The sequence below is a fragment of the Eumetopias jubatus genome, unplaced genomic scaffold (assembly GCF_037043125.1).
Source record: "Eumetopias jubatus isolate StellerSeaLion01/CBP00866 unplaced genomic scaffold, mEumJub1_p1.0 scaffold_12, whole genome shotgun sequence".
In the NCBI taxonomy this organism is placed as follows: Eukaryota; Metazoa; Chordata; class Mammalia; order Carnivora; family Otariidae; genus Eumetopias; species Eumetopias jubatus.
In genome coordinates this window covers 29,413,258-29,435,727 of record NW_028274818.1, presented here as the reverse complement: position 1 = coordinate 29,435,727, position 22,470 = coordinate 29,413,258, and the positions used below count along the sequence as shown (strand labels likewise).

The window sequence follows — 22,470 nt, the reverse complement described above, 5'->3', positions numbered from 1 at the left end:
TGATATGGAGCTCGATCCCAGGACCGTGGGATCATGACCTAAACCAAAGGCAGATGCTTAACCCAGGCGCCCCGAGGATCCTTAAAGGTGCTGAAAGTCATTGAAAACCCTAGGGTTGGGGCGCCTGGGTGGCTCGGTCGTTAAGCGTCTGCCTTTGGCTCAGGTCATGATCCCAGGGTCCTGGGATCGAGCCCCGCATCGGGCTCCCTGTTCCGCGGGAAGCCTGCTTCTCCCTCTCCCGCTCCCCCTGCTTGTGTTCCCTCTCTCACTGTGTCTCTTTGTCAAATAAAAAAATATTAAAACAACAACAGCAACAAAACCCTAGGGTTTCATGGTGGTGTGTGACATGATCAAATTTCCTTATGGGAGGTAAGCAAATTCTGGCTGTAGTAGAGAATGGCTTGAAATAGGGACAGGAATGGGTATGTGAAGACGATTAGGAGTAAATGAAGTAATTCACATGGGAAGCACCGACAGCCTGGAGATGTGAGTTGAGACTGTGAGAAGGGGATGGATTTTATCTGGGGTTTGAGGGAGAGGGAGGCATTGATGATGACTCCTAGGTTTCTGGCTTGTGCAACTAGATAGATGGTGGTGTCATTCATTGATGTGGGGAATGCTGGAAGATGATCAGGTTTGGGGAAAAAGACTGATTTGGGGCATTTTTAGGTTTCATAACTTTTTCAGTATAATTTCAAACATGTAAGAATAGTACAAAGAACTCCAAGTATCCTTTAGCCATATTTATCAATTGTTAACATTTTTCCCATTTATCATTTTCTCTCTTTCCCACCCTCCCGCATATACATGTGTGTATACATACATACATACCTAATATTTCTGAACTGTTTGAGAATGCATGAGAGACATTGTGTTTCCCACCCCTAAATATTTCAGTCTATCTGCAAAAATGAAGAATCAGTTTCTTATATATAATTTCAGTAAAATTATAAAAATCAGGAAACTTAACTTTGGTATATTATTATCTGATCCACAGTCCAAATTCAAATTTGCCAATTGTTTTAATGTCATTTTTGCTATTTTTTTTTTTCCATTCTAAGATCCAGAATCAATGCATTGCAGTTAGTTGACTTGTCTCTTTAGTCTCCTTTAACCTGGAATAGTTCTTTAGTCTGTCTTTGTCTTTCATGATGTTGACACTTTTATTAAAGATTGAGCATCCTGAACTGCATGCTGAGCTGAGCCTCTGGCTCCTTCCCTGGGCATTGTCTTAGCTCTTGCCAAACTTCCTTCACCCTGTGGTACAAGCAGCCAGTTCTCTTCAGGAGCTGACTGGGCTGCCTCCCCTCTTGTGTTCTTATACCCTGCTCTGGAGTGTAGGCCCTTATATAGCAGCTGTCCCTTCTGCCTTTGGTCTGAATGACTGGGATGATGATAAGATCCTGGCATGGGTGCTGGTGCTGGCAGTGTCCCAACAAGAATACCCAGACACTATGAAGAAAAACAAAGTGCACAGAGACCTACCTCCTCCCAGACAAGGATTGATGGAGATCCACACACTGGAGACCATTTCCCAACCTGCTCCTCCTCCTGCTATCTTCTTTGGCCTTCTTTTTTCTTGTCCTTTTCCCTTCTCTTTCTTCCCCTCCTTGGCTGACCCACCCTTGCACCCCCCTCTCATCACTGCTGCCGTTGCCACGTGTCTTTCCACCAAAAGATATACTGTGTTGCCCCCTTATATAGCTCCATCCCTGCATTGCACAGGGGACATGGACAAGAGTGCCTGGGAGGCACCCAGAGACAAACCAGTTGGTATCTAGGCAGCCCCAGAGGAGAGCCGTTTAGCCAGAGGGAATTTCCTTACTCTCTGTTCTTCCTAAGATTGAACAACTTGACATCCTCCCTAATATATAATGATGCTAGGGAGGTGGGTGGGGCAGAGGGAGAGGAAAGAAGTAGGAAATTGCTCTTCTCAGTACCCCATAAGGTATGAGCCCACAGTGTTGATTTTTCCTTTTATTAAAATTTTTGTTTTATAAATACAGTAGACCAGTTATTTTATAGACTGTCAATGTGGATTTGTCTAAAGTGTCTTCATGATTAAAGTTATGCAAATCTGGCAGAACTACCACAGAAGAGATGCTATATCCTCAGTAAATCGTATCAAGAGACACCTAATGTTTGTTTTGGTATTGGTGATGTTAACTTTGATCACTTGGTTAAAGTGGTATCTGCCATGTTTCTGCACCATAAAATTATTATTCCATTTTTAATTAATAATTTATGGGGAGATAAATTGAAATATCCTGTTTATCAAGCTTGTATCCACTATTTTAGCATACAATAATGATTCTTGCTTAAGTCAGTTATTACTATTGATTATTACTGTTGTTTTTTTCCATTTATTAATTGGTGTTCTCCAACAAGAAAGAGGTTTTCTTTCTCTTTTGCTTATTTTTTCATTATGTCAGGATAGACTCATTGATTCTTGTTTTATTCAGTGGGTTATAATCCTTTATTATCGTTATGTATTTTGATGTTCATAATGTCCCAGATTGAGCCAGTGGGATCTCCTTTCTTCTGGATCCTGTGTCTTTCTGACATGGCTCCATCATATGCTGACATTTTCTTTCTTTTTGGCACACGTACACAACCCCCCCTCAAGTACATACAAATACATTCTTAGATCATCTTGTACTTTGTCTTCTCCAGCTCTAGAAATCGCCTTTTCTTTCCTTTTAGTGAGAAACCAAGATATAGATGCTAGGCTTATTACTACTGGGGGTTTGCAGACAGAGCTAGGAAACACACATATGCATACATAACGTAAAGTACATCTATTTCTTTCTCTGTATATAGACAGATATAAAACACCATGTGTTCATACTGACACTTTGCATTTTAGTCCAACACCACAGAGTTCATTCTAATCTTTCTAGTTCACTTCTAGTCCCTTCCTATATTTGTAACTCCCCTTGTCAGTGAGAAACTTGGCACCCATTTTGAATTTGGCGTTTCTTTGTGACATCCAGGTGAAGAGTTGAGTAGGCTAGCTGGCTTATAAGTATCTGGGACTCAGAAGAGGTGCTTTCAGTCTCACAGGGGAGTGGGAGGAGTGGAAGAGGTAATTTAAACTCAGGAATGCTGAACAGCACTTAACACATCATTTGGTAAGTGGAAGGGAAGAGGGAGTTCACTTTTAATTGGCATCTCATTTGAAGGCAAAGCTCTGTTTTAGGTACTTTACGTTGTTTTAGTAAACATTTGAGTGCCTGCTGTGTTCCAGGCACTGTTCTAGGAGCTAGTGACACAGGACAAAGAAGTATCCTGCTCTCCTTGAGGTTACATTGTAGTGGGAAGAGGCAGAAATAAATGTATATATTATAGGATAGTAATAACTGCTATATAGAGGATTAAAATAGGATGACTGGGTGGTCAGGGAAGGTATATATGAAGAGGTGACATTTGGCTGAAATCTGAATGGAATGAGCTGTCCACGTGAAGGTAGAGGGAGGAACGTTAGAAGCAGAAGGAAGAGCTAGTGCACAGGCCAAAAGGCACACACTGGGCATGCTGTAGCAGCAGAAAGACTTGGATGTCTGGAGCATCGTGGGCCCTTGGGGGAGGGGAGGTGGGGGAGGATAAGGAGGAGGAGGAGGAGGCTGAGGTACATCTGCAGAATATGGAGAAACTTGAACTCCGAGAAATTAATTACTGCACTAAAAATCCCGTAGCAAGTCACTGGTAAAATTCAGCCTCATCTTTTTAAATCCAAAGCCCGTTATTTTCAAAAAGCCCCAATTTTGCCCACTATATCATGCTGCCTCCTAATGGCAGTGAATGTAGGTTAACTGAAAAGAGGTTTGGTTTTGAAGGTTTTACTTCTTTTTTTTTTAACAGTCTTTTTTTTAAATTTTATTTTGTTAATCACCATATATTACATCATTAGTTTTTGATGTAGTGTTCCATGATTCATTGTTTGCGTATAACACCCAGTGCTCCAGGCAGAACGTGCCCTCTTTAATACCCATCACCAGGCTAACCCATCCCCCCACCCCCTCCCCTCTAGAACCCTCAGTTTGTTTCTCAGAGTCCATCGTCTCTCATGGTTCGTCTCCCCCTTCTATTCCCCCCCCTTCATTTTTCCCTTCCTACTACTTTTTTTTTTTTTAATATATAACGTATTATTTGTTTCAGAGATACAGGTCTGTGATTCATCAGTCTTTCACAATTCACAGCGCTCACCATAGCACATACCTTCCCCAATGTCTATCACCCAGCCACCCCATCCCTCCCACCCCCCACCACTCCTTTGCAGAAGTAAAGAGTGGCCTAGGGAGATAATTCTAAAGTTTTTAAAGACAGGTACAAGGAGTAAATTATGATGACTAGCACAGAATCTGGGAGTTGAGGGGAGGTTTGAAATATTAGAGTCCTTTTAGGACAAGGCTAATGACTAATATTTTTTAAAAAATAACATTTTCATTCATTTATCAGATATGTATTGAGTGCTTACCATGTACTAGGCATTAAGTTAGGAGCTGAGGATTTATATCCTGGTGAATAAGACCGACATGGTCCTTGCTCTTTGGTCATGTGTAAGGGTATATTTTTGTCAACAGTGGGTTTTAAAAAAAATTTTTCCATTTTCATAGGTAAAAAATGACTCATTGTAACTTTCTCTGATACTGGTACTATTTTTTTTTTTTTTCCTGTTGACCATTTTCATGTCTTGGTTAATTTCAAGTTCAAGGTCTATGTCTTATTTCAGTTGGATGACAGGTATGGTAGAGAAGTTTGTAATCCTGATAATCAGCGGTTAAGTTTTGAAACTTAACTAGTTCTCTCTCAATAATTGTTTTAGAGATAATTTTTCAGATTTGGAAAATAAGGCAGTGTTCCCATGACTGAGCGTGGTGATATTTCTGAAATGCATTCCCCTCTTGCCTCTCTGCCCTTCATTGTTTTAAAGAAATCTGTATCATTTGCTGGTATATGTATGCAGCTAGTAACTAACCCATCTTTATAGAAAATTACCTTGAGCAATACTCCCTTGTACTTCAAGCATTTCAGGTGATTGTTAATTTCAAAACTTAGATCTAGTCAGGATTTATAATAACATGATTAAGATAGGTTCTGCTTAAGTCCTGGCACACAAGAAAAACTCGTCTCTTATCCTTTGCAGTTCTAGGAGTGGTGTTTCACTCATCCATTCCTTACGCATTAATTTCTTAACTTTTGTGTTCTGGAGGTGAGGGAGAGGGTGAAACCTCTTATCTTTGATTTTGTCTGTTTTCTTAAAATGCTGTTTCAGTTCATTTGTTTCTCAGTGTGATACAATTTCAAACTTAAAATAGTTTTGGATGGTTGGCAAAATGAAGTCTTTTAAGCATGTTTAGTGCTTGAAGACTTGTTTTTGCAAGTGACCTGTTTTATAATACTCAGTGTGTAGTTCTACATTCTTTTAGGGGGTGGGAAAAATCTGTTTTAGGCTTTTTTTTTTTCTGTTTGTGAAACATTCTTTGGCTTGTTATGGATCCTTTCCCTTTTCCTTGAATTAGGATCTTTTTAAGACTTGCACTTTCATAACTTGGGTTTATGGGTATGCCATAATAAAATAGAAATAGCCCCTCAGCTGCATGTCTTCCACCTTCTAGCCTAGTGATCTTGGCAAACCGTTGTTACTTCTTAAGCTGTTTAGCTAGATGATTTGGAGCTAGGACTCTGCATTTCTCAAATATGTGCCCTTGGCAAGATAACCTTTCTTGGGTTCCTTATCTTTAAAATGGGGACAAGAGAATTGTTAATATTGAATGACAGAAGGCATGTTTAGGACAGTGTCTTGACACATAAAGGTCCTTAGTAAGTATTCGTATATTCCTAATATATATTTGTATTTTGTCTAATTGTCTAACACTTTCACCAAGTTGTTATAAAGATCAGTGTGAGAATGGATATAAAAGCAGTAAAAGAATGTTAGATGGATGACAGGTATGGTAGAGAAGTTTGTAATCCTGATAATTAGCAGTCACTTTTCTTTGTATAGCTTATGTGCAGATACCAAGTCACCTATATTAGTCATTTTTTTATTGTTACAGGAAATATCCATTAGGCCTACATTTTACAATAATTATCTTAAAATCAAGTAATTTTTCTTTTAGAGTTGTTCTACTAAATAACTTCTATATAGTTCCTATGATACTAGATTTAATTTGCCAACCCTGTGTTCTATAATCTATACCTGTGCTTATATATCATGCTGAGGCAGTTGTTAAGTTTAAGACTGGCTCACTACTGGTTAAGGTAGCTATGAAGGTAGAAAAGTGTTTTCAATTATTAAATGAGGATGATATTTTTAGATGTCATCAGAATCCCAAATTGATATATCTACTCTTGACCTCTTTCCAGAGTCCTATATCCCCAGCTTCTTTTTGGATATTTTTGCTGTAATTTCAAATCAGCATGTTTAAAACTGAGTTTATGATCTTGCTTCCAGAATTTTCAGGTAACCCAGGCCTAATGGTCTTTGCCATCTTTACCCCCTCTCTTAGCTTTATTCCTGGGTCCTTTTGAGTTTGTATTAAGTAGTCCTTTATGTCTTTTACTTCTTGGTTTTCACTACTGTTTTCCAATTTCATTTCCTTATCTTTGTAATCTGTGTCTGATTTTTACCACTATCAGTATTGAAGACCAGATTAATTGTCCCCAAACATCATTCTTTTTTTTTTTTTTAAGATTTTACTTATTTATTTGAGAGAGAGAGAGAGTGAGAGAGTGAGTGTACGAGGAGGGGTAGGAACAGAGGGACAAACAGACTTCCCACTGAGCGAGGAAACCAACGTGGGGCTCCATCCCAGGACCCTGAGGTCATGACCTGAGCCGAAGTCAGGTGCTTAACGAACTGAGCCACCCAAGCACCCCCGTAAACATCATTCTTAATGTGTCACTCTTCTCCTTTTCAACAGTAAGTGGTTCCTTGTTAGTTATTGTATAAAGTCTTCATGCTTAAAAGAGATACCACTTTTGTCTTATCCCTAGGCTCCCATTCCAGCTTTACTGCTCACTCTTATCCTACATGAACCCTTTTCTCCACCCAAATTGTTCAATTTGGTGTCTCTTCACATCTTCTTTTCCTCTCTCTTTCTCTCCCTGGCTCTCCCCTTCTGTTTAGATACTCTTTTTTTTTTTTGCTAAATAAATTCTGTCTATTCTTCCTATACTTTTTCTTAAAGATGAAGTCATCTCAGCCCACTATGATGCTTCTTGCTTTGACCTTTAAGCACTTTAATTGTTCATTTAGAACAATTGTTCATTTAGCACTTAATTTCATTAATTTGGTGCCTAATCATTCATTGTTTCTGAATTGCTTAACTTTATTTGTCTGTCTAGGCTTTTTGTAGATTATTATTGGCTTCTTGAAGGTAGGGATTATTTCTAATACCTTGAATTTCTCCAGAACCATGATGGTATATAAAATGAACATGCAGTCATTACTATAATATTGTTTGATGAAAAAATATTTTTTTATTTTTTTTAAAGATTTTATTTATTTGAGAGAGAATGAGAGAGATTGAGCACATGGGAGGGGGGAGGGTCAGAGGGAGAAGCAGACTCCTTGCTAAGCAGGGAGCCCAATGTGGGACTCAATCCCGGGACTCCAGGATCATGACCTGAGCTGAAGGCAGTCACTTAACCAACTGAGCCACCCAGGTGCCCTGAAAAAATATTTTTTAAAGATTTATTTATTTATTTTAGAGAGAGAGAGAGAGAGGGCATGTGTATGCACATGTGTGGGAGGAGGGGCAGAGGGAGAGAATCTTCGAGCAGACTCCCACTGAGCGTGGGGTTCAATCTCATGACCCATGAGATCATGACCTGAGCCGAAACCGAGTCAGACACTTAACTCACTGAGCCAACCAGGCTCCCCTGATGAAAATATTTTTCTAAATAATAAAAGCTCTTCAAAAACTTTAGGGTGAAAAATGCTAAGGAGTATATTAATATTTTGTGAATACATTTTAAAAATGCTCACTTTGATTAGTACTGTGGCTTATTTTGAGCTTGTATTAAAGCTGCCTATTCAGAAGCCTCCTAAAATCAGTGATTGGGGATGTCTGGCTTTGAAACCTCACTTTTCAAAGAGAAGGCAGGCAAGGGACTGGCTAGGTGTCACTCCAGAGCTCTCAGGTTCTGCAATTGTAGCTCCATGTTAACTTGTGACTTAGATGCCTCCTTTCCTTTTGGAAGACAAACCCCATTCTTATCTTGGCTCTGATTAGAGCACAGAGCCCAGGTGAGGAGTGGGGAGGAAGAGGAAGAGATACAAGGTAGAAAAGACAAGAAAACTTGTAAAACAGTGAAAAGTGTTTTGTTTGTTGTGCTTTTTTGGTAATCTGGCTGCCATCAGATACAAAAGCAGCTCCTAAGGTTGATTTAGAAGTAGACAGTGGGAGAGTGGGGCTTGACATTCTTCGATGGAAATGGCTAGCAGAAAAGAAACTCCGCGAAGAATTTGGTTTCTTTCTTATGTCCCATTTGTAAACTCTCCTTTCTGTGTCTCCATTTAATGTGTCAGTTGGGTGTCCAGGAGGGCTTCTTGGGGTAGGATGGTGAGTGGTAAGGTGGAGGTAACAGTGATTTACTAGGTTAGGGATTTTTAAGAGTAGTTCTCCCCTAAACTATAGCTGTGACTGCCCCTAAATAGCTTCAGCAGGCTAGGCAAGAAGGGCGAGAGACCCGAGACCCTAAGACAGAGGGACAGAATAAGTTAGGCGGTTTCTGTTTTGCAAGTGCTTAGCTGTACAGCTTTGGGCAAGTGATTTTATGCTGTCAGTTGGCAAGAGCTAGCATTCCCCTGCAGTATCTGTTACATTGCATTTCCTGGTGGACTGCTTGAATGTGAAGGGATTCACTGAAATTAGTTTTTAGGAATCTTTTAGCACATTCTGTGGATTTGAGTATACATGTGGGAATACTTTCCCAAGAGAGTCGCTGGACTTAGAAAACTTTTCTCTTTGGTTGCTTTGTAGTCCCTTTTTCAAATATACTTGGAACAGTATCTTCTATAAAAGAAATTTCTTTCTCCTTTATTCCAGATTATCTACCAAGATAATAAATTATCTTTTTAGCTAACGGGTTATTGTTTTTAAAAGGAATCTTCTGTGACATAATAATTATTAAATAAATAGTGTTTCTTTTATAAACATATTCTAAGAATTTTTTCCCCTTAATCTTTATAGAAAATGTGCCAGAGGAACTCCGAGAACCATTTTACACTGATCAGTATGATCAGGAACACATCAAACCACCAGTTGTTAATTTGCTTCTATCGGCTGAACTGTACTGTCGTGCTGGGAGTCTCATTCTCAAGAGTGATGCTGCGAAACCCCTTCTGGGCCATGATGCTGTAATCCAGGCTTTAGCACAGAAAGGTCTTTATGTCACTGACCAAGAAAAACTGGTAACCGAACGAGATCTCCACAAGAAACCCATACAGATGGTGAGTCTTTATTTACCCAAAATTACTTTGTTTGAAGTGCAGACCTTTGAGTGTGAATTATATTATAAAATGGAGGGAAATATGTTTTGAAATTGGATTGTCATCTCTGCCTAGAGTTTAAAGACTATCATTTTCTTATAAACCTCGTTTCCACATGAAGGAAGATTTTAATAAACTAAATAAATAAAAATAAATAAATCCAATAAAATAAATTGGATTTTATTTTGGAATGTTTGGAGCCATTCTAATACCCAGGAGAAACTATCTACATTCTTTCTTGCTACTTTAAAGTGATTTTTATTTAATTTAAAAACTTATTTTTTCCATCACAGAGACTATCTAGAAGAGATAGAAAGTGTATTCTTGATTTTATTCTCCTTAGGAAAGAGATGAGATTTTTAAGTGTTCATTTACATGTTTGAATGACCTCTTGGTAAATTTCTGCCTATCATATGTTTTAGTTTATTTAGTAACTGTTAATTCATTCTTGTGAACGAAGGGCTCTAAGCTGGCCTGTGACAAGCATGCAGGAGCTTTGTCATGATAGTCTCTGGAGACAAATCCAGAGTTTAGGTTCATCGTATGCCACTTCAGTCTGGTGTACTACTTTAGCTTAAGTTCACAAAATGCTGAGCGTCATCAAGAATGGTATTAGAAAGAAAAACAGATTTGCACATTTGATTAAATCATGTTCTTACATGAGACTAGTTGTAGAAGGGGAGAAATACATGTAGAAGAATATATCTAGAAATATATGAAATTATGAAGTTGAAGAAGGATGAACAAAAATTAGTTTACCAAATCTAGTACTAAATGAGATGATCTACTTTCTGCCTATTTTCCTTCTTTAAAAAAACACAGTCTCAAGAAAAATTTAGTTAATGAATTTATAGATTTATGGTAAAATTATTAAGGATAACTAAGAATGTTTATTGTCAGGAGATTTTCAGCTTTCATTGATGCTTTAAATTCACCTTATGGTTACTCTCTGATTTTTGTATGTCTGCTTTGGATACATACCATATATGTGAACAGTTTGTCAGCACCAGGAGTGAGCAGAATTCTACTTAGGTGTCCTAGCAGTATCTCACATTCATCCTCTCTAGAATCATTGCACTGATTGGATGCTCCTGCTATGATTATTTCTACTTCCATTATTTCAAGGCCAAGTAGATGGTTATAAAGCACATCAGTGACTTTGTGAATCTGTGTTTGCTTAGTAGCTGCTCTTTCAGATACAGTTAGATCTGTCAGGTAACCTATTATTGTCTATTTCAGGTCCTCTTTAAGAAGAAAGAAACAAACTGAACATTTTCTGGATTATTTTCCTAGTGTAGTTTGGTGCATGTAAAGATAAAATATGAAGATACTTACAGAATTAATTTAAAAATGAGGGTTTTGGAAGACTGCTAGTTACATTACTATCCGGTTTCTTTCACACTGTGTTTGATCCTGGTGATAGCTGTGAACACATTTATATTTGATTGTAGGAAAAGGTATTTAAAGACCATGATTTAAGTGATATAGAATTGCTCTTTGTCTGGTTCTGACCTCTTTCTGTGGGTTTTTAGAACACTTCATGTTTGACTACATCATCTTGACCCTTTGCAGTGTCACATTTATTGACCTGTGTTTTAAGTGTACACTTTCAGCTTTTGTCACAGTTTGATTTAAGGCTTCTCAATTGCTGTGAAATTTTGATTGGTGACATTGTAATATTATATTACAATTTTTCTAAAACCTATGTGAGAAAATTTCTGAGTACTGTTAAAAGCTTTGTTCCTTAAGAAACTTTTGTTTGGTTTTAGAATAATAAGAGTAATAAGTTTCACTTTTCTTCTTTGTCTTGCTTTTTGGGAAGTAAATAGTGTGTTTAGTTGCACTGAATATATTGACTTCCAGTGCTTTCATCTCTTTATCTTAGTACTTTTGGGATCTTTATTTCTGTATGCTGCCTTACAACCTTTTGGAAAAGTCATGTGGTGGTAACAAAAGTATCAACATAAGTATAAGGCAGGTTCGACTAAGCAGATTTTATTAATTTTGGGGTGGGTGGGGCTTGGGAGGAATGCCTTTTTTTTTTTTAATGAGAACACATGTTGGAGAACATATGCTTTTTTATCACAGTGCTTTTACAGACAGATTTTGAGAGTATAGCCTTTAAAATGTTTTCTTCTGTATTTATATCAATGGGAAAATATTTTAGACACTGCTTTAAAGCCAATTAATAATTATAATGTATTAAAGTTCATTAAGCACATAATCATCTGTAGGATTGTGAGAAGACATTGTACTTGTGATCTGCCTGTTGAATATTACAAATATGTGAGTAAAAGACAAATGCAAACAATGTACAGTTACAGTGCGAAAATGCATCCTGTTCTGAGAACTAAACTTAATGTGTGCTTGAATCAGCATTAAGTGTGTGACTGAATAGTTACCAGAGGAAGAGTTGTATACATTAAAATCACAGGGGAACATCTTTCAACTGAAAGTATGCTGTAGCCCAAATCACATTATCTATCAAATTATTTGTGAAAATAATACTGGTATCTAGGATGATGTGAAAATTAAGGAACTTGTAGCAAATGGAGTCAGATACTGAAAAAGATAGCTTAAGTGTACAGGGAAGATTTCAAACTTTCTTCCACAGCAAAATTAATTTGCATGTTTATTACATTCAGTATCACCAGGTTAGGCTGGGGGATTTGGTCAGTGTCAGAAAATCTTAAATTCATAGAATTTTATAGCCAGAAAGAACTTTAGAAATCAGAAACCAGTATGTATAAAACTTTCCAATGATGAGGAACCTGGGGCACGTGAGTACTTGGGAACTTTGAGTAGATTCCCAGTCCTCTTGTCCTAACTGTGACATTAGTACCTTTAGAAGAGGGGTTTGGATATGTATTTTTAAACAGGTGTTCTGGGTGAATTTTATCATCAAGAATGTATGGGAGGAGCGCCTGGGTGGCTCAGTCATTAAGCGTCTGCCTTCGGCTCAGGTCCTGGTCCCAGGGTCCTGGGATTGAGTCCCGCATCGGGCTCCCCGCTCAGCGGGAAGCCTGCTTCTCCCTCTCCCACTCCCCCTGCTTATGTTTCCTCTCTTGCTGTGTCTCTCTCTGTCAAATAAATAAATAAAATCTTAAAAAAAAAAAAGAATGTATGGGAAATTTGATCTGATCCAGAGTCATTTTACATATGTGAAACTTACTTAGAGAGGTTAAGTGATTTGCCTAAGGTAGAAGTGTTATGCACTAGCAAAACTAAAATTAGAATCTGAATGAGCTAGAATTGTTACTTTCTAATTTACAGTGCTGTTATCTGAAGCAAATTTATGCACTTAAATATGTGAAGTCATCTTTACTTACCTGTCTAAACTGTAGTCTCGTTACGAATTAAACTCTTAGTTGTGAATCAGCTTTCCAACCATGTTTGCATATATGGGAAATGAGAGTTGATATTTGTAAAAGTCAATTTAAGTAAATGTGTGTATATATATGTGTGTGTATGTATATAGTATGTGGGGTATGAAATAATGAGATTGCTTTTCATATTACAACATAACATTTTTAAATCAAATCTTGTTTTGGGACGATCATTATTATATAAACAAAAAATTTATTCTGATGTGCTTTCTTTTATTGACTACCAAAAAAAGATTAAATATCCTGTTTGTTTAATGGAAATTAAAGTGGGCTGTTAGGTCATTTGATAAGTAAGGCATAAAATGTTCTCTCATGAAGTGTCAGTATTGCTTTATGGATGTTTTTGGATATTCAGAAAATATAAGCTACGGAGTTGTACATTTGTGCTACTGGCCAGTAAACTTTGTTTACTATAAAGCTTTGTTATAATAATGGAAGGCCAGTGAAGCTGTGGTTAAAACATAGAAAGATGATGGAAATGTTTTTTTTACTCTCAAGAAGGATATTCCTATATGTAAAGAAGTGTTACTTCATTTTATCACATTTCGTGGTCTGCATTCAGCTGACCACTAATGCCTCCCCTTGAATGACATTGAGCTTAGGATCTAGTGAGGAAGAAAGCTGCAGAAAACCAGTAATTAGACTGCATGAAATAGGTGCTCAAGTTTAAGCAACAGGGAATGGAGAGGTGGATGTGCTATTTCTTCTAGGGAGGACCAGGGAGGGACAGAATGGGATAAAATGACGAATGGGGTTTCAGTGGATAGGAAAAGGGATGAGGTGAGAATGGAAACCAGGCTGAAGGAGTTGTCTGACTCAAGTTTGAACTGTGAAAATTTGTTTGACTCAAGTTTGAACAAGTGACAGTGTTGACTACATGGAGGCATAGAAGTGAGATGAGGCTAAAAAATAGGTTGGGGTTAGATCATGAAGAGGCTATGAGCTGAAGTTAAGGATTTTTAAACTTTTTTGTGGGTTACAAGATTATGGAATAAGTTTTCATGTTATTTTCTTTGGTTTTTTTGGTGGTGGTGGTAATGGTGGTGGTGCTTTGTTGATGTGTTCTTTTCCTGCCTATAGTAAACAAAACATTGCAAAACACTGAAACACTTTGTGAGCTCTTGTACTGTCAGCTTAGTGTAAAATATAATAGTTTATTAATTCTCAGATCTTTCTGATTTGCTTACATCTGTCTGTATACTTGTTCACTTCTCAGACTCTGGTGGCTCTTTTTATTTAGTTTACTGTGCCAGGCAGTATGATTACACTTTATATATTGTGTCTCACATAATTTAATTCTTAGGACAACCCTAACAGGAAAATATATTGTCTCTGTTCTACTGACGAGGAACTGAGGCTTTGAGAACCGAAGTAAGGTTATAGAGCAGTCATAGTAGCTAGGGAAGGCAGGATTCAGACTAGCTCTACTTTAACTATAAATCCCGTGTTCTTGGGGTGTCTGGCTGGCTCAGTTGGTAGAGAGTGTGACTATTGTTTGTTTTTTTGTTTTTGTAAAGATTTTATTTATTTATTTGAGAGAGGAGAGCAGGAGAGAGAGGGAGAGAAAGAATCCAAAGCAGACTCTGCGCTGAACACAGAGCCTGACACAGGGCTCCATTCCACAATCGTGAGATCGTGACCTGAGCTGAAACCAAGAGTCGGCTGCTTAACTGACTGAGCCACCCAGGAGCCCCGCGCATGTGACTCTTGATCTCAGGGTTGTAAGTTTGAGCCCCATGTTGAGTGTAGAGATTACTTAAGAATAAAATTTAAAAAAAAAAATCCCATATTCTTAGCCACTACATTGTATTTCTTTTTTTTTTTGTCTTTGCCTGAGTGATAGGAAGGTAATTGGAATAGGATAACAGGAATAGGTAATAGGAAAGTGGGAAGTGGAGTGGTGGATGGAAGTGAAATGGTATGCTACCAGGAAATCTGCTTGGTGGTTTAAAATCTTGGTAATTTGTCTATGCTTCTTTTCAAAGTAATTTACCCATAGTTCCTCTCTTGAAGGTTATGTTAATTTCGTGTACTAGGGAATAACTGTAGTCTTCGACTTGTTTGACTGTTAATAGATGATGAGGCAGAGTTATGACAGAGCCTGTCTGGGTGGATATGAGTTTCTTGATGTTAAAAATGTGCAAGGTAATTCCCTTGTTAACCATTATTTTTGCTGGATGAATGAAAGGTGTTGAGGACAGAGAAGCTGATCTCAGGAACATTGTGCTGTTCCTTTTTTCTTTGTCTTCCTTCCTGCCCTTCTCCAACATATTGGTCTTGTTTGGCAGCTATTCTTACAGATTTCCATGGTGCCATCATCTGTTGGAACTCAGTGTAATTTACTCATGTAGAAGCTTAAAAATTTCCCCCCCTACTTAAGATTAAAAATTGCATGTTAGAGGAAGAGAATTATATAAATGTAAATATTGCAATAGTAGTTGAGATATTGATTTCTGGTCACTCTTGTATAATAATGCCTTGCAGGCACCCCCCCTCCCTCGCCAGAAGTTTTTTAAGTTTGATACAATTTGATCCTATTCTAGCTTCTCTTCATTTCCCAGCTCTCATGAGTGAAAAATCACCTCAATTCTACCTCAGAAATGCTTCTCCCAATCAAACTCTCTTCTGCATCTCAAAGGCTTCTGCTTCAGGTCCCCCGCTATTTTAACAGCCTCCTAAGTGCTGTCTCTTTCACAATACCACCAGAGTGACTTTCTGTAACACAAATCTGATGGTATCCTCTCTGGTTTAAAACCCTATATACTAAGTGCTCCCTATCATTTCAGGATAAAGTACACACTTGTCATGCCATAAAAGGTCATTCATGCCCTGTCCGCATCTAACTCTCTGGTCTCATTTCTCATCATTCCCTAACACGTACCTAATTCCAAAGCTACAGCCAAACTCCTTGTTTTTCCCTAAGCAATTCATGACGCTCTCACACTCCCTTTTAACATCCTGTTATGCTTTTATATACACTACCTTATAACGTGCCTGTCTTTGCCTCCCTGGTAAATTCCTTCAAAGCTCAGCGTAAGAGTAAGACCAAGTTTGGTGCCTCTGTACACCTAAAAGATATGTATTAATTCCTGTCCTTGTGGGTTATAATCTGCATTGATTCTGGGGAGACCCACAGAGAACGTTAGCATGAAGTAGGATGTCACACAGAGAGTGTGCAGCGACCAAAGAGAATCCCAAGAACAGGAATAGGAGGGAGAAAAGGGAATTGTTTTGGTCACTGTCTTAGTCTGTTCTGGCTGCTGTAACAAAATACCACAGCTTGAGTCATTTATAAATAAACTTATTTTTCACAGTTTTGGAAGCTAGAAAGTCCAAGATCAAGGATCAGCATGGTTTGGGTTCTGGTGAAGGCCTCCTTCTGGGTTGTAGACTACAAATTTCTCATTGTGTCCTCACATGGTGGAAAGGGCAGGGATTTCTCTGGAGCCTCTTTTATAAGGGCATTAATCCCATTCATGAGGGCATGGCCCTCATGACCTAATCATCTGCCAGAGGCCCTATCTCCTGATACCATTGCCTTGGGCATTAGAATTCTAACATGTGAATTCTGGGGAAACATGACATCCAGACCATAGCAGGTACTCTTTTCTTAGGTAAAGGATGCATATCATTTAGTGACCGCTGACATATAAAGTTACAGTTTACTTTGCAAAATAGTGTTTTAATTTAAAAAATATTTTAGGTTTCATTTTCACAATTTCCCTGGTTTAAAAAAAAATCCTGGTTTAAAAAAACAGGACAATAAGTTTTTAAGAATGCATGTGAAATGAAAAATATATTTATTATAATGTTCATTGTATGTTTGTTATATTAAAAGTTTTGTTCTTACATAAAATCTAGGTTCTTTATCTGTTAGACATTTTATATTTCTTTTTTTCTAGCTTTATTGACAAAAATTGCATATATTTAAGGTGTACAACTTAATGTTTTAGTGTACATATTCACTATATATATCATATTGAACCAAGTGTTACGTCTTGTACAATAAGGGCTCAGTAAATGAAGTGTTAGTTTCCGGCCACAAAGATCAGATATTTTAGACAAATTGAGATGGACAGTTTCTTATTTCCCTAGAGACCATGTGTATGAATCTTACTCTGCCCCTGGCCATTGCTGATTTATCTAAGGGTTGAGATACCTGATGTATGGTGGGCTGATTGGATTGTTTACTGAGAACCTGAAAACCCAAATGGAGAGGGAATCACAGCACATTGATAGTAGGCGGTTGGAGCCACCCCATCTTACCAAGGCGGTGCCCTAGGCAGAAAGTCTGTGAACTCCTGCTGAGGTGGCTGGCACTGCTCAGCTTCTGGCTTTCCTGAGCTTAGTGGTTCAGCTCTTCCATACATGCTGTAAACTACTCCAGTGCCCTCCCATCCTGATAAGCCCCAATTTTTGTTTAAATTAGCATAGTTAATTCAACATTTATATTTTGTTGCTTGCTATTAAAAGAACTGTAGCTAAACATTAAATAAAGAAAAAGCCGTCCATTCCCCCCCCCCCAATCCAGGACACATTTTAGCTATAAAGTTTTAGAGCTGAAAGACCCTGGCAATCATTTGGTCTGGAGTTCTGAAATTCTTTTGACTGTGACTCACAGAAGTACATTTTACTGCAAATGTATTTACCACACCTGGTTTACTTAGTTATACATGCAGAAATAAAAGTATTTGTGCTTTTAACTTGATTTTTATTGTATTCTAGTTGGAAAAAATATTAGTTGACTGACTGAATTGACTTCATGAATGACCCTTGAATGGGTTATAAGCCCACATTAAAAACCAATTTAGTTAAATTGCTTTATTTTCTAGAGAAGAGCAGTAAATGACAGTGTTGGTATTGAAAACTAAGTACACACCCATGTTTTTCTAAAAAATGTATTTTAATATTCAATTACCAATAGCTTCTATCTGTTTTAATGAAAAGAACTGTGGGAATAGAGTTTATATGTGGACTTGCCTCTTTAAGATTTATTTTATCTAATTTCTATGGTATACTGCTGTCAGATTAATTTTCCTGAAATGACACTTTGATATCTGTCTTATTTCCCAATTCAAAACATTTTAATCATTTTATTTGATTTGAAATGTAGTATACACTACAGTTTCACGTGCAATTCCTTTTTTTTTTTAATTTAGCTTTTCAGAGTTAGCATCCAATGATGATGGAAAAAGTTGCTTCAAACTTTGTAAAATAGATAATTTATTTTTTCAAATTTTTTTTGTTTTTTATGAGGTATAATTGATACATAACATTACATTAGTTTCAGTTGTATAGCATAATGATTTGATATTTGTATGTATTATAAAATAACCACAGTAAGTCTAGTTAACACACGTCACCATACATATTTACAAAATTTTCCTTTTCTTGTGATGAGGGCTTTTAAGATTTACTCTCTTTGAACTTTTAAATATGGAGTGCAGTACTATTAACTATAGTCACCATGCTGCACATTACATGCCCATGACTTACTTAAGTCACATAAGTTTGTACTTTTTGACCACCTTCACCCATTTCGCCTATTCCCCACCCCCCACCTCTGGCAACAACCAATCTGTTATCTGTATCTGTGAGCTTGCTTTTTTGTTATTGTTGTTTTTTAGGTGTCACATATGTGTAAGAATGTATGATTTTTGTCCTTCTCCAACTGACTGATTTCACTTAGCATATGCCCTCAGAGTCCATCCATATTATCACAGTTGGCAAGATTTCATTCTTTTTTTTATGGTTGAATAATACTCTGTGTGTATGTTTGTGTGTGTTTTCACATTTCACACTTTCTTTATCCATTGATGGATACTTAGGTTGTTTCCATATCTTGGTTATTGTAATATGTACAGTATTAATGCTGTAATGAACATGGGAATGCGTATATCTTTCCTAGTTAATGTTTTGATAATTCACTTTGGAATAATGAAAGTTTTATATTCTTTTTGTTTGTGATCTTCTCTTCATAATTCATTCAAAGTAGCAAAAGCTAAGATACTTAAGAAGTCTGATATTACAGACCTAATGGCAATATTTTTCTTGTTTATTGACAATGAATTAAACATATATTAACTGGGGCTTTTCATCTTTTAAAACAACACAAAAAGACTGTTCATTATAGGTTACTCAACTTCAGTAGATGGTACAGTAGAAGGTGGTTTATATTTATATATGATACATAATTATTGCTATATAATTACATATACACGCATATATAGTTAGAGCACAAAGATTGAGATGTTTTGGCAGGTTTGATACAGAAATGTAGATTTTTCTAATTTGCACAATTACAGTCCGTTGCTGTAGAGCAGTGGGTGGTCATAGTAGTTGTCTGTAGCCATCTATATCCCCAGTCTGTGTTGCACAGTTTGATCTCCCACCTCAACCCCGTGATACCAACCCATTTTTGCAGCTTGGTAGATTATAACAGTTTAATAAATTGTTTTTAAGTCATGTCATTGATGTGATTTAAAGAAAATAGATGATCATTAAAACAAAAACTTTAAAAAGTGTTCCATTTGGATGCTTGCTTGTGTTCATACACCTGGATAAATAAGCTTCTGTAATAAAAAGAAAAAAATCATTATGTTATTCATATTCCTTCTGAGCCTGTACTGTTCTGTGGTTGAAAAGAGGGTTATAGTGAGCTATGTTACAAAGTGAGATATGTTACAAAGCTGTCCCAGGGCTCCATCTTTCTTTTCGGGAAGTTCTTTATTTTTTTAATTAATTAATTTATTTTTTATTATTATGTTACGTTAATCACCATACATTACATCATTAGTTTGTGATGTAGCGTTCCATGATTCATTGTTTGCGTTTAACACCCAGTGCTCCATGCAGAACGTGCCCTCTTTAATACCCATCACCAGGCTAACCCATCCCCCCACCCCCCTCCCCTCTAGAACCCTCAGTTTGTTTCTCAGAGTCCATAGTCTCTCATGGTTCATCTCCCCCTCTGATTTCCCCCCCTTCATTCTTCCCCTTCAGGAAGTTCTTTTAATAAACTTGCAGGGATGTAAGAATGCTGATTATTGTTTTCCTGAATTTATACATTTTACTTTGTTGGTAAGCAGTCAAACAAGTAAACAATAAAAAAAAAAGGTAACTTCAGAGAATGGTAAGGACTATGAAGAAAGCAGGTTAATGTGATAGAGTGATCTGAGGCAATTGTGTGCTATTCTCTTTAGTTCGAATGGTTAGGGGTATCCTTACAAGGAATGCATTTGAGCAGAGATCTACATGATGAGGAGCGAGTTTAGGCAAAAATAAGGGGAAAGAGCATAGTTGACAGAGGGAACAAATTCAAAGGCCCTGAATTGATAGGTCATCCACAAAATAAATAAACTTCATGTCTGGATGATAAGATTTGTAACTAAGAATTTCATGGAGGGAACATTTTCAGGAATTGAAGTTTTAGGGTTACATTTATTTACCATAACATTATATAATTTGTACAATATGAAATACTGATTTCTTTCAGTAAATATTTGTTGAAAATTTTTCTGGGCCTGGACAATGGTATGCAGTAATGACAAGACAGACCAAGCCCTTGCTTTCATAGAGGTAATATTTTAGTAGCAAAGACAAGCAATAACAGGCTAAACAAATCATAACAATTTCAGACAGTGGCAAATGCTGTGAAGAAAATAAATCAAGAAGAAGGGGCTAGAGGAAGTGGAACGTGCTATTTTCATAGGAGGTGTTTAGGGAAGTCCTGTCTAGAGAGTTGACATTTGAACTGAGACCCAAACACCAGAAGGACGGGTATGTGATATCTGGGAAAAGAGCATTCCAGGCAAAAGAACAGTAAGGTTAGTAGTCTTGATGTAGTAGTGAGTTTGGTATGTTTCAGGAACTGAAGTCCACTGAGATTAGTCATGAACTAGATTGATAGGGAGAATAGATAGAGATAAAGATTGTAACCAAAGCAGGTAGAACCCTGTAGACCATGATAGGAAGTTCGAATTTTATTCTGAGTGTGCATGGAAATCGTTGGAGGATTTTAAGTAGGGCAAAGAGTTTGATCTGGTTTACTTTTTAAAAAATGCTTTCAGGTTGGTTTGTAGATAGTGGATGTAGAAGGTAGATGGGGGGGAAGTGGGGTGGGGTGAGGCAGCTGTAGAATCAGGAATTGTATTTTAGACCTGTTAAGTTTTCAATGACTTCTAGCTGTCAAGTGGTTGAATATATGAGTCTGAAGTTCAGAAGTCCTGTGTAGAGATTTAAATTTGAGAGTCATCAGCATTTGAAGTCCATGGGCCTGAATGAAAGCACTGAGGAAAAGAAGGTGGGTAGATAATGATTAAAAAGCCATTACAGTAATTATAATGTAGCAGAGAAGCTTCCCTTGTTGGGATTGTCAGTGTTTTAGTATAGTAACATCATAGTAAGACAAAATAATTTGAAAAAAGACTGGATAACATGTATGTGATAACTTTAGTAAAGTACAGAGTGCTATATATTAATATAAAATCAGTTTCTTGCATGGTGAAGCAGTAAATTAATAGGTAAGGACATTCAAAAGCTTCTTCCATATATCAAAAAGTTTTACCAAACTTATTCTTTAGAAAAAATTAGTTGTCTTGGGTGTTGAAAATGCAAGAAGTTGGGTGCTCTTATCATAGTATTTGGTCATAGAGCTCAGGAACATTTGTCTTGTTCTTTGACTAAGACTTCAGGTTGCTTTGTAGAGAAATACTTGAAAGAAAAGGCAGAAAAAGCAAAGCAAGACAAAGAAAACATTTTAGTATTAGCTCAGGTTCTATTCCAGCCCCCAGTGCAGAATTTTGGTAAGCTACACTGAACCAAGTAAAAGGCTCTTTTTGTCCTCCTTGACATTGGCCTAGAACCAAGTAGTAATAGAATGTCCTTTATGTTCCTGTAACAGCCAAAAGTGGGACTTATTATTCCAGTAGGATCAATGGCTGTCCTGCCTGTTTCAGAGGAAAAAGCACCTGAGAAGAGAGAGAAGCCTGGGTGAGCGTGCAGGGAGGGCAGGAGAAAATAGAGAACTGGCCAATGGTGGGAAGAGTGGGTGAAGTTGGGTGAGAAGAAGGAGGAGGAGGCAGTGAGAACTAAAGGTGGGGAAAGGAGGAGCTGTAGTGAGAAGACCAGGTCCAGGTAGGTGCTGCCTCTATAGCTTTGTTACTTGGAAAACCTTTGAAGGAGAGAGAAAGAACTTGGATTTCTCATAGATCCTCTTAATATCTTACTAGTCATAGGGAAGAGAGAACAAGAGAAGGATGACTGGCCTTTCTTCTTGAGGGAGCAGGTTCTGGGCTCATGAACACTGCGGCCACATGGACAGATGACAGACAAGAGGCCACACCACACGTGACATGGTGCTGACCTTGATATTTAAATACACCATCCCAGCAAAATGTGGGGGCCCAGTCAGTGTTTCGGAGTCTATTTCTTACCACTATTTCCTTCTAGGGTATGGAGTAAAGGGAAGGATGAGGTTGCTCAGAAGAGAAAGAGTATTTCCTTTTCCTTAAGCCAAAACTTTATGATTAATAATTTTTTTGGTCTTGTATCTCAGGCAAAATATTTTAAGAGTCTGTTTAATAA

General features: G+C 37.4%; 1 protein-coding gene across 1 annotated transcript in view; it reads left to right on the top strand.

Moving 5' to 3' along the window:
* The window catches only part of CAMSAP2 (calmodulin regulated spectrin associated protein family member 2), a 107,081-nt gene that overhangs the window by 12,288 nt on the left and 72,323 nt on the right, over nt 1-22,470 (top strand). The window contains exon 2 of the mRNA XM_028120290.2: nt 9,201-9,460. Within this exon, the coding sequence (XP_027976091.1) occupies nt 9,201-9,460 (260 nt within the window). The remainder of the gene's footprint in view (nt 1-9,200; nt 9,461-22,470) is intronic.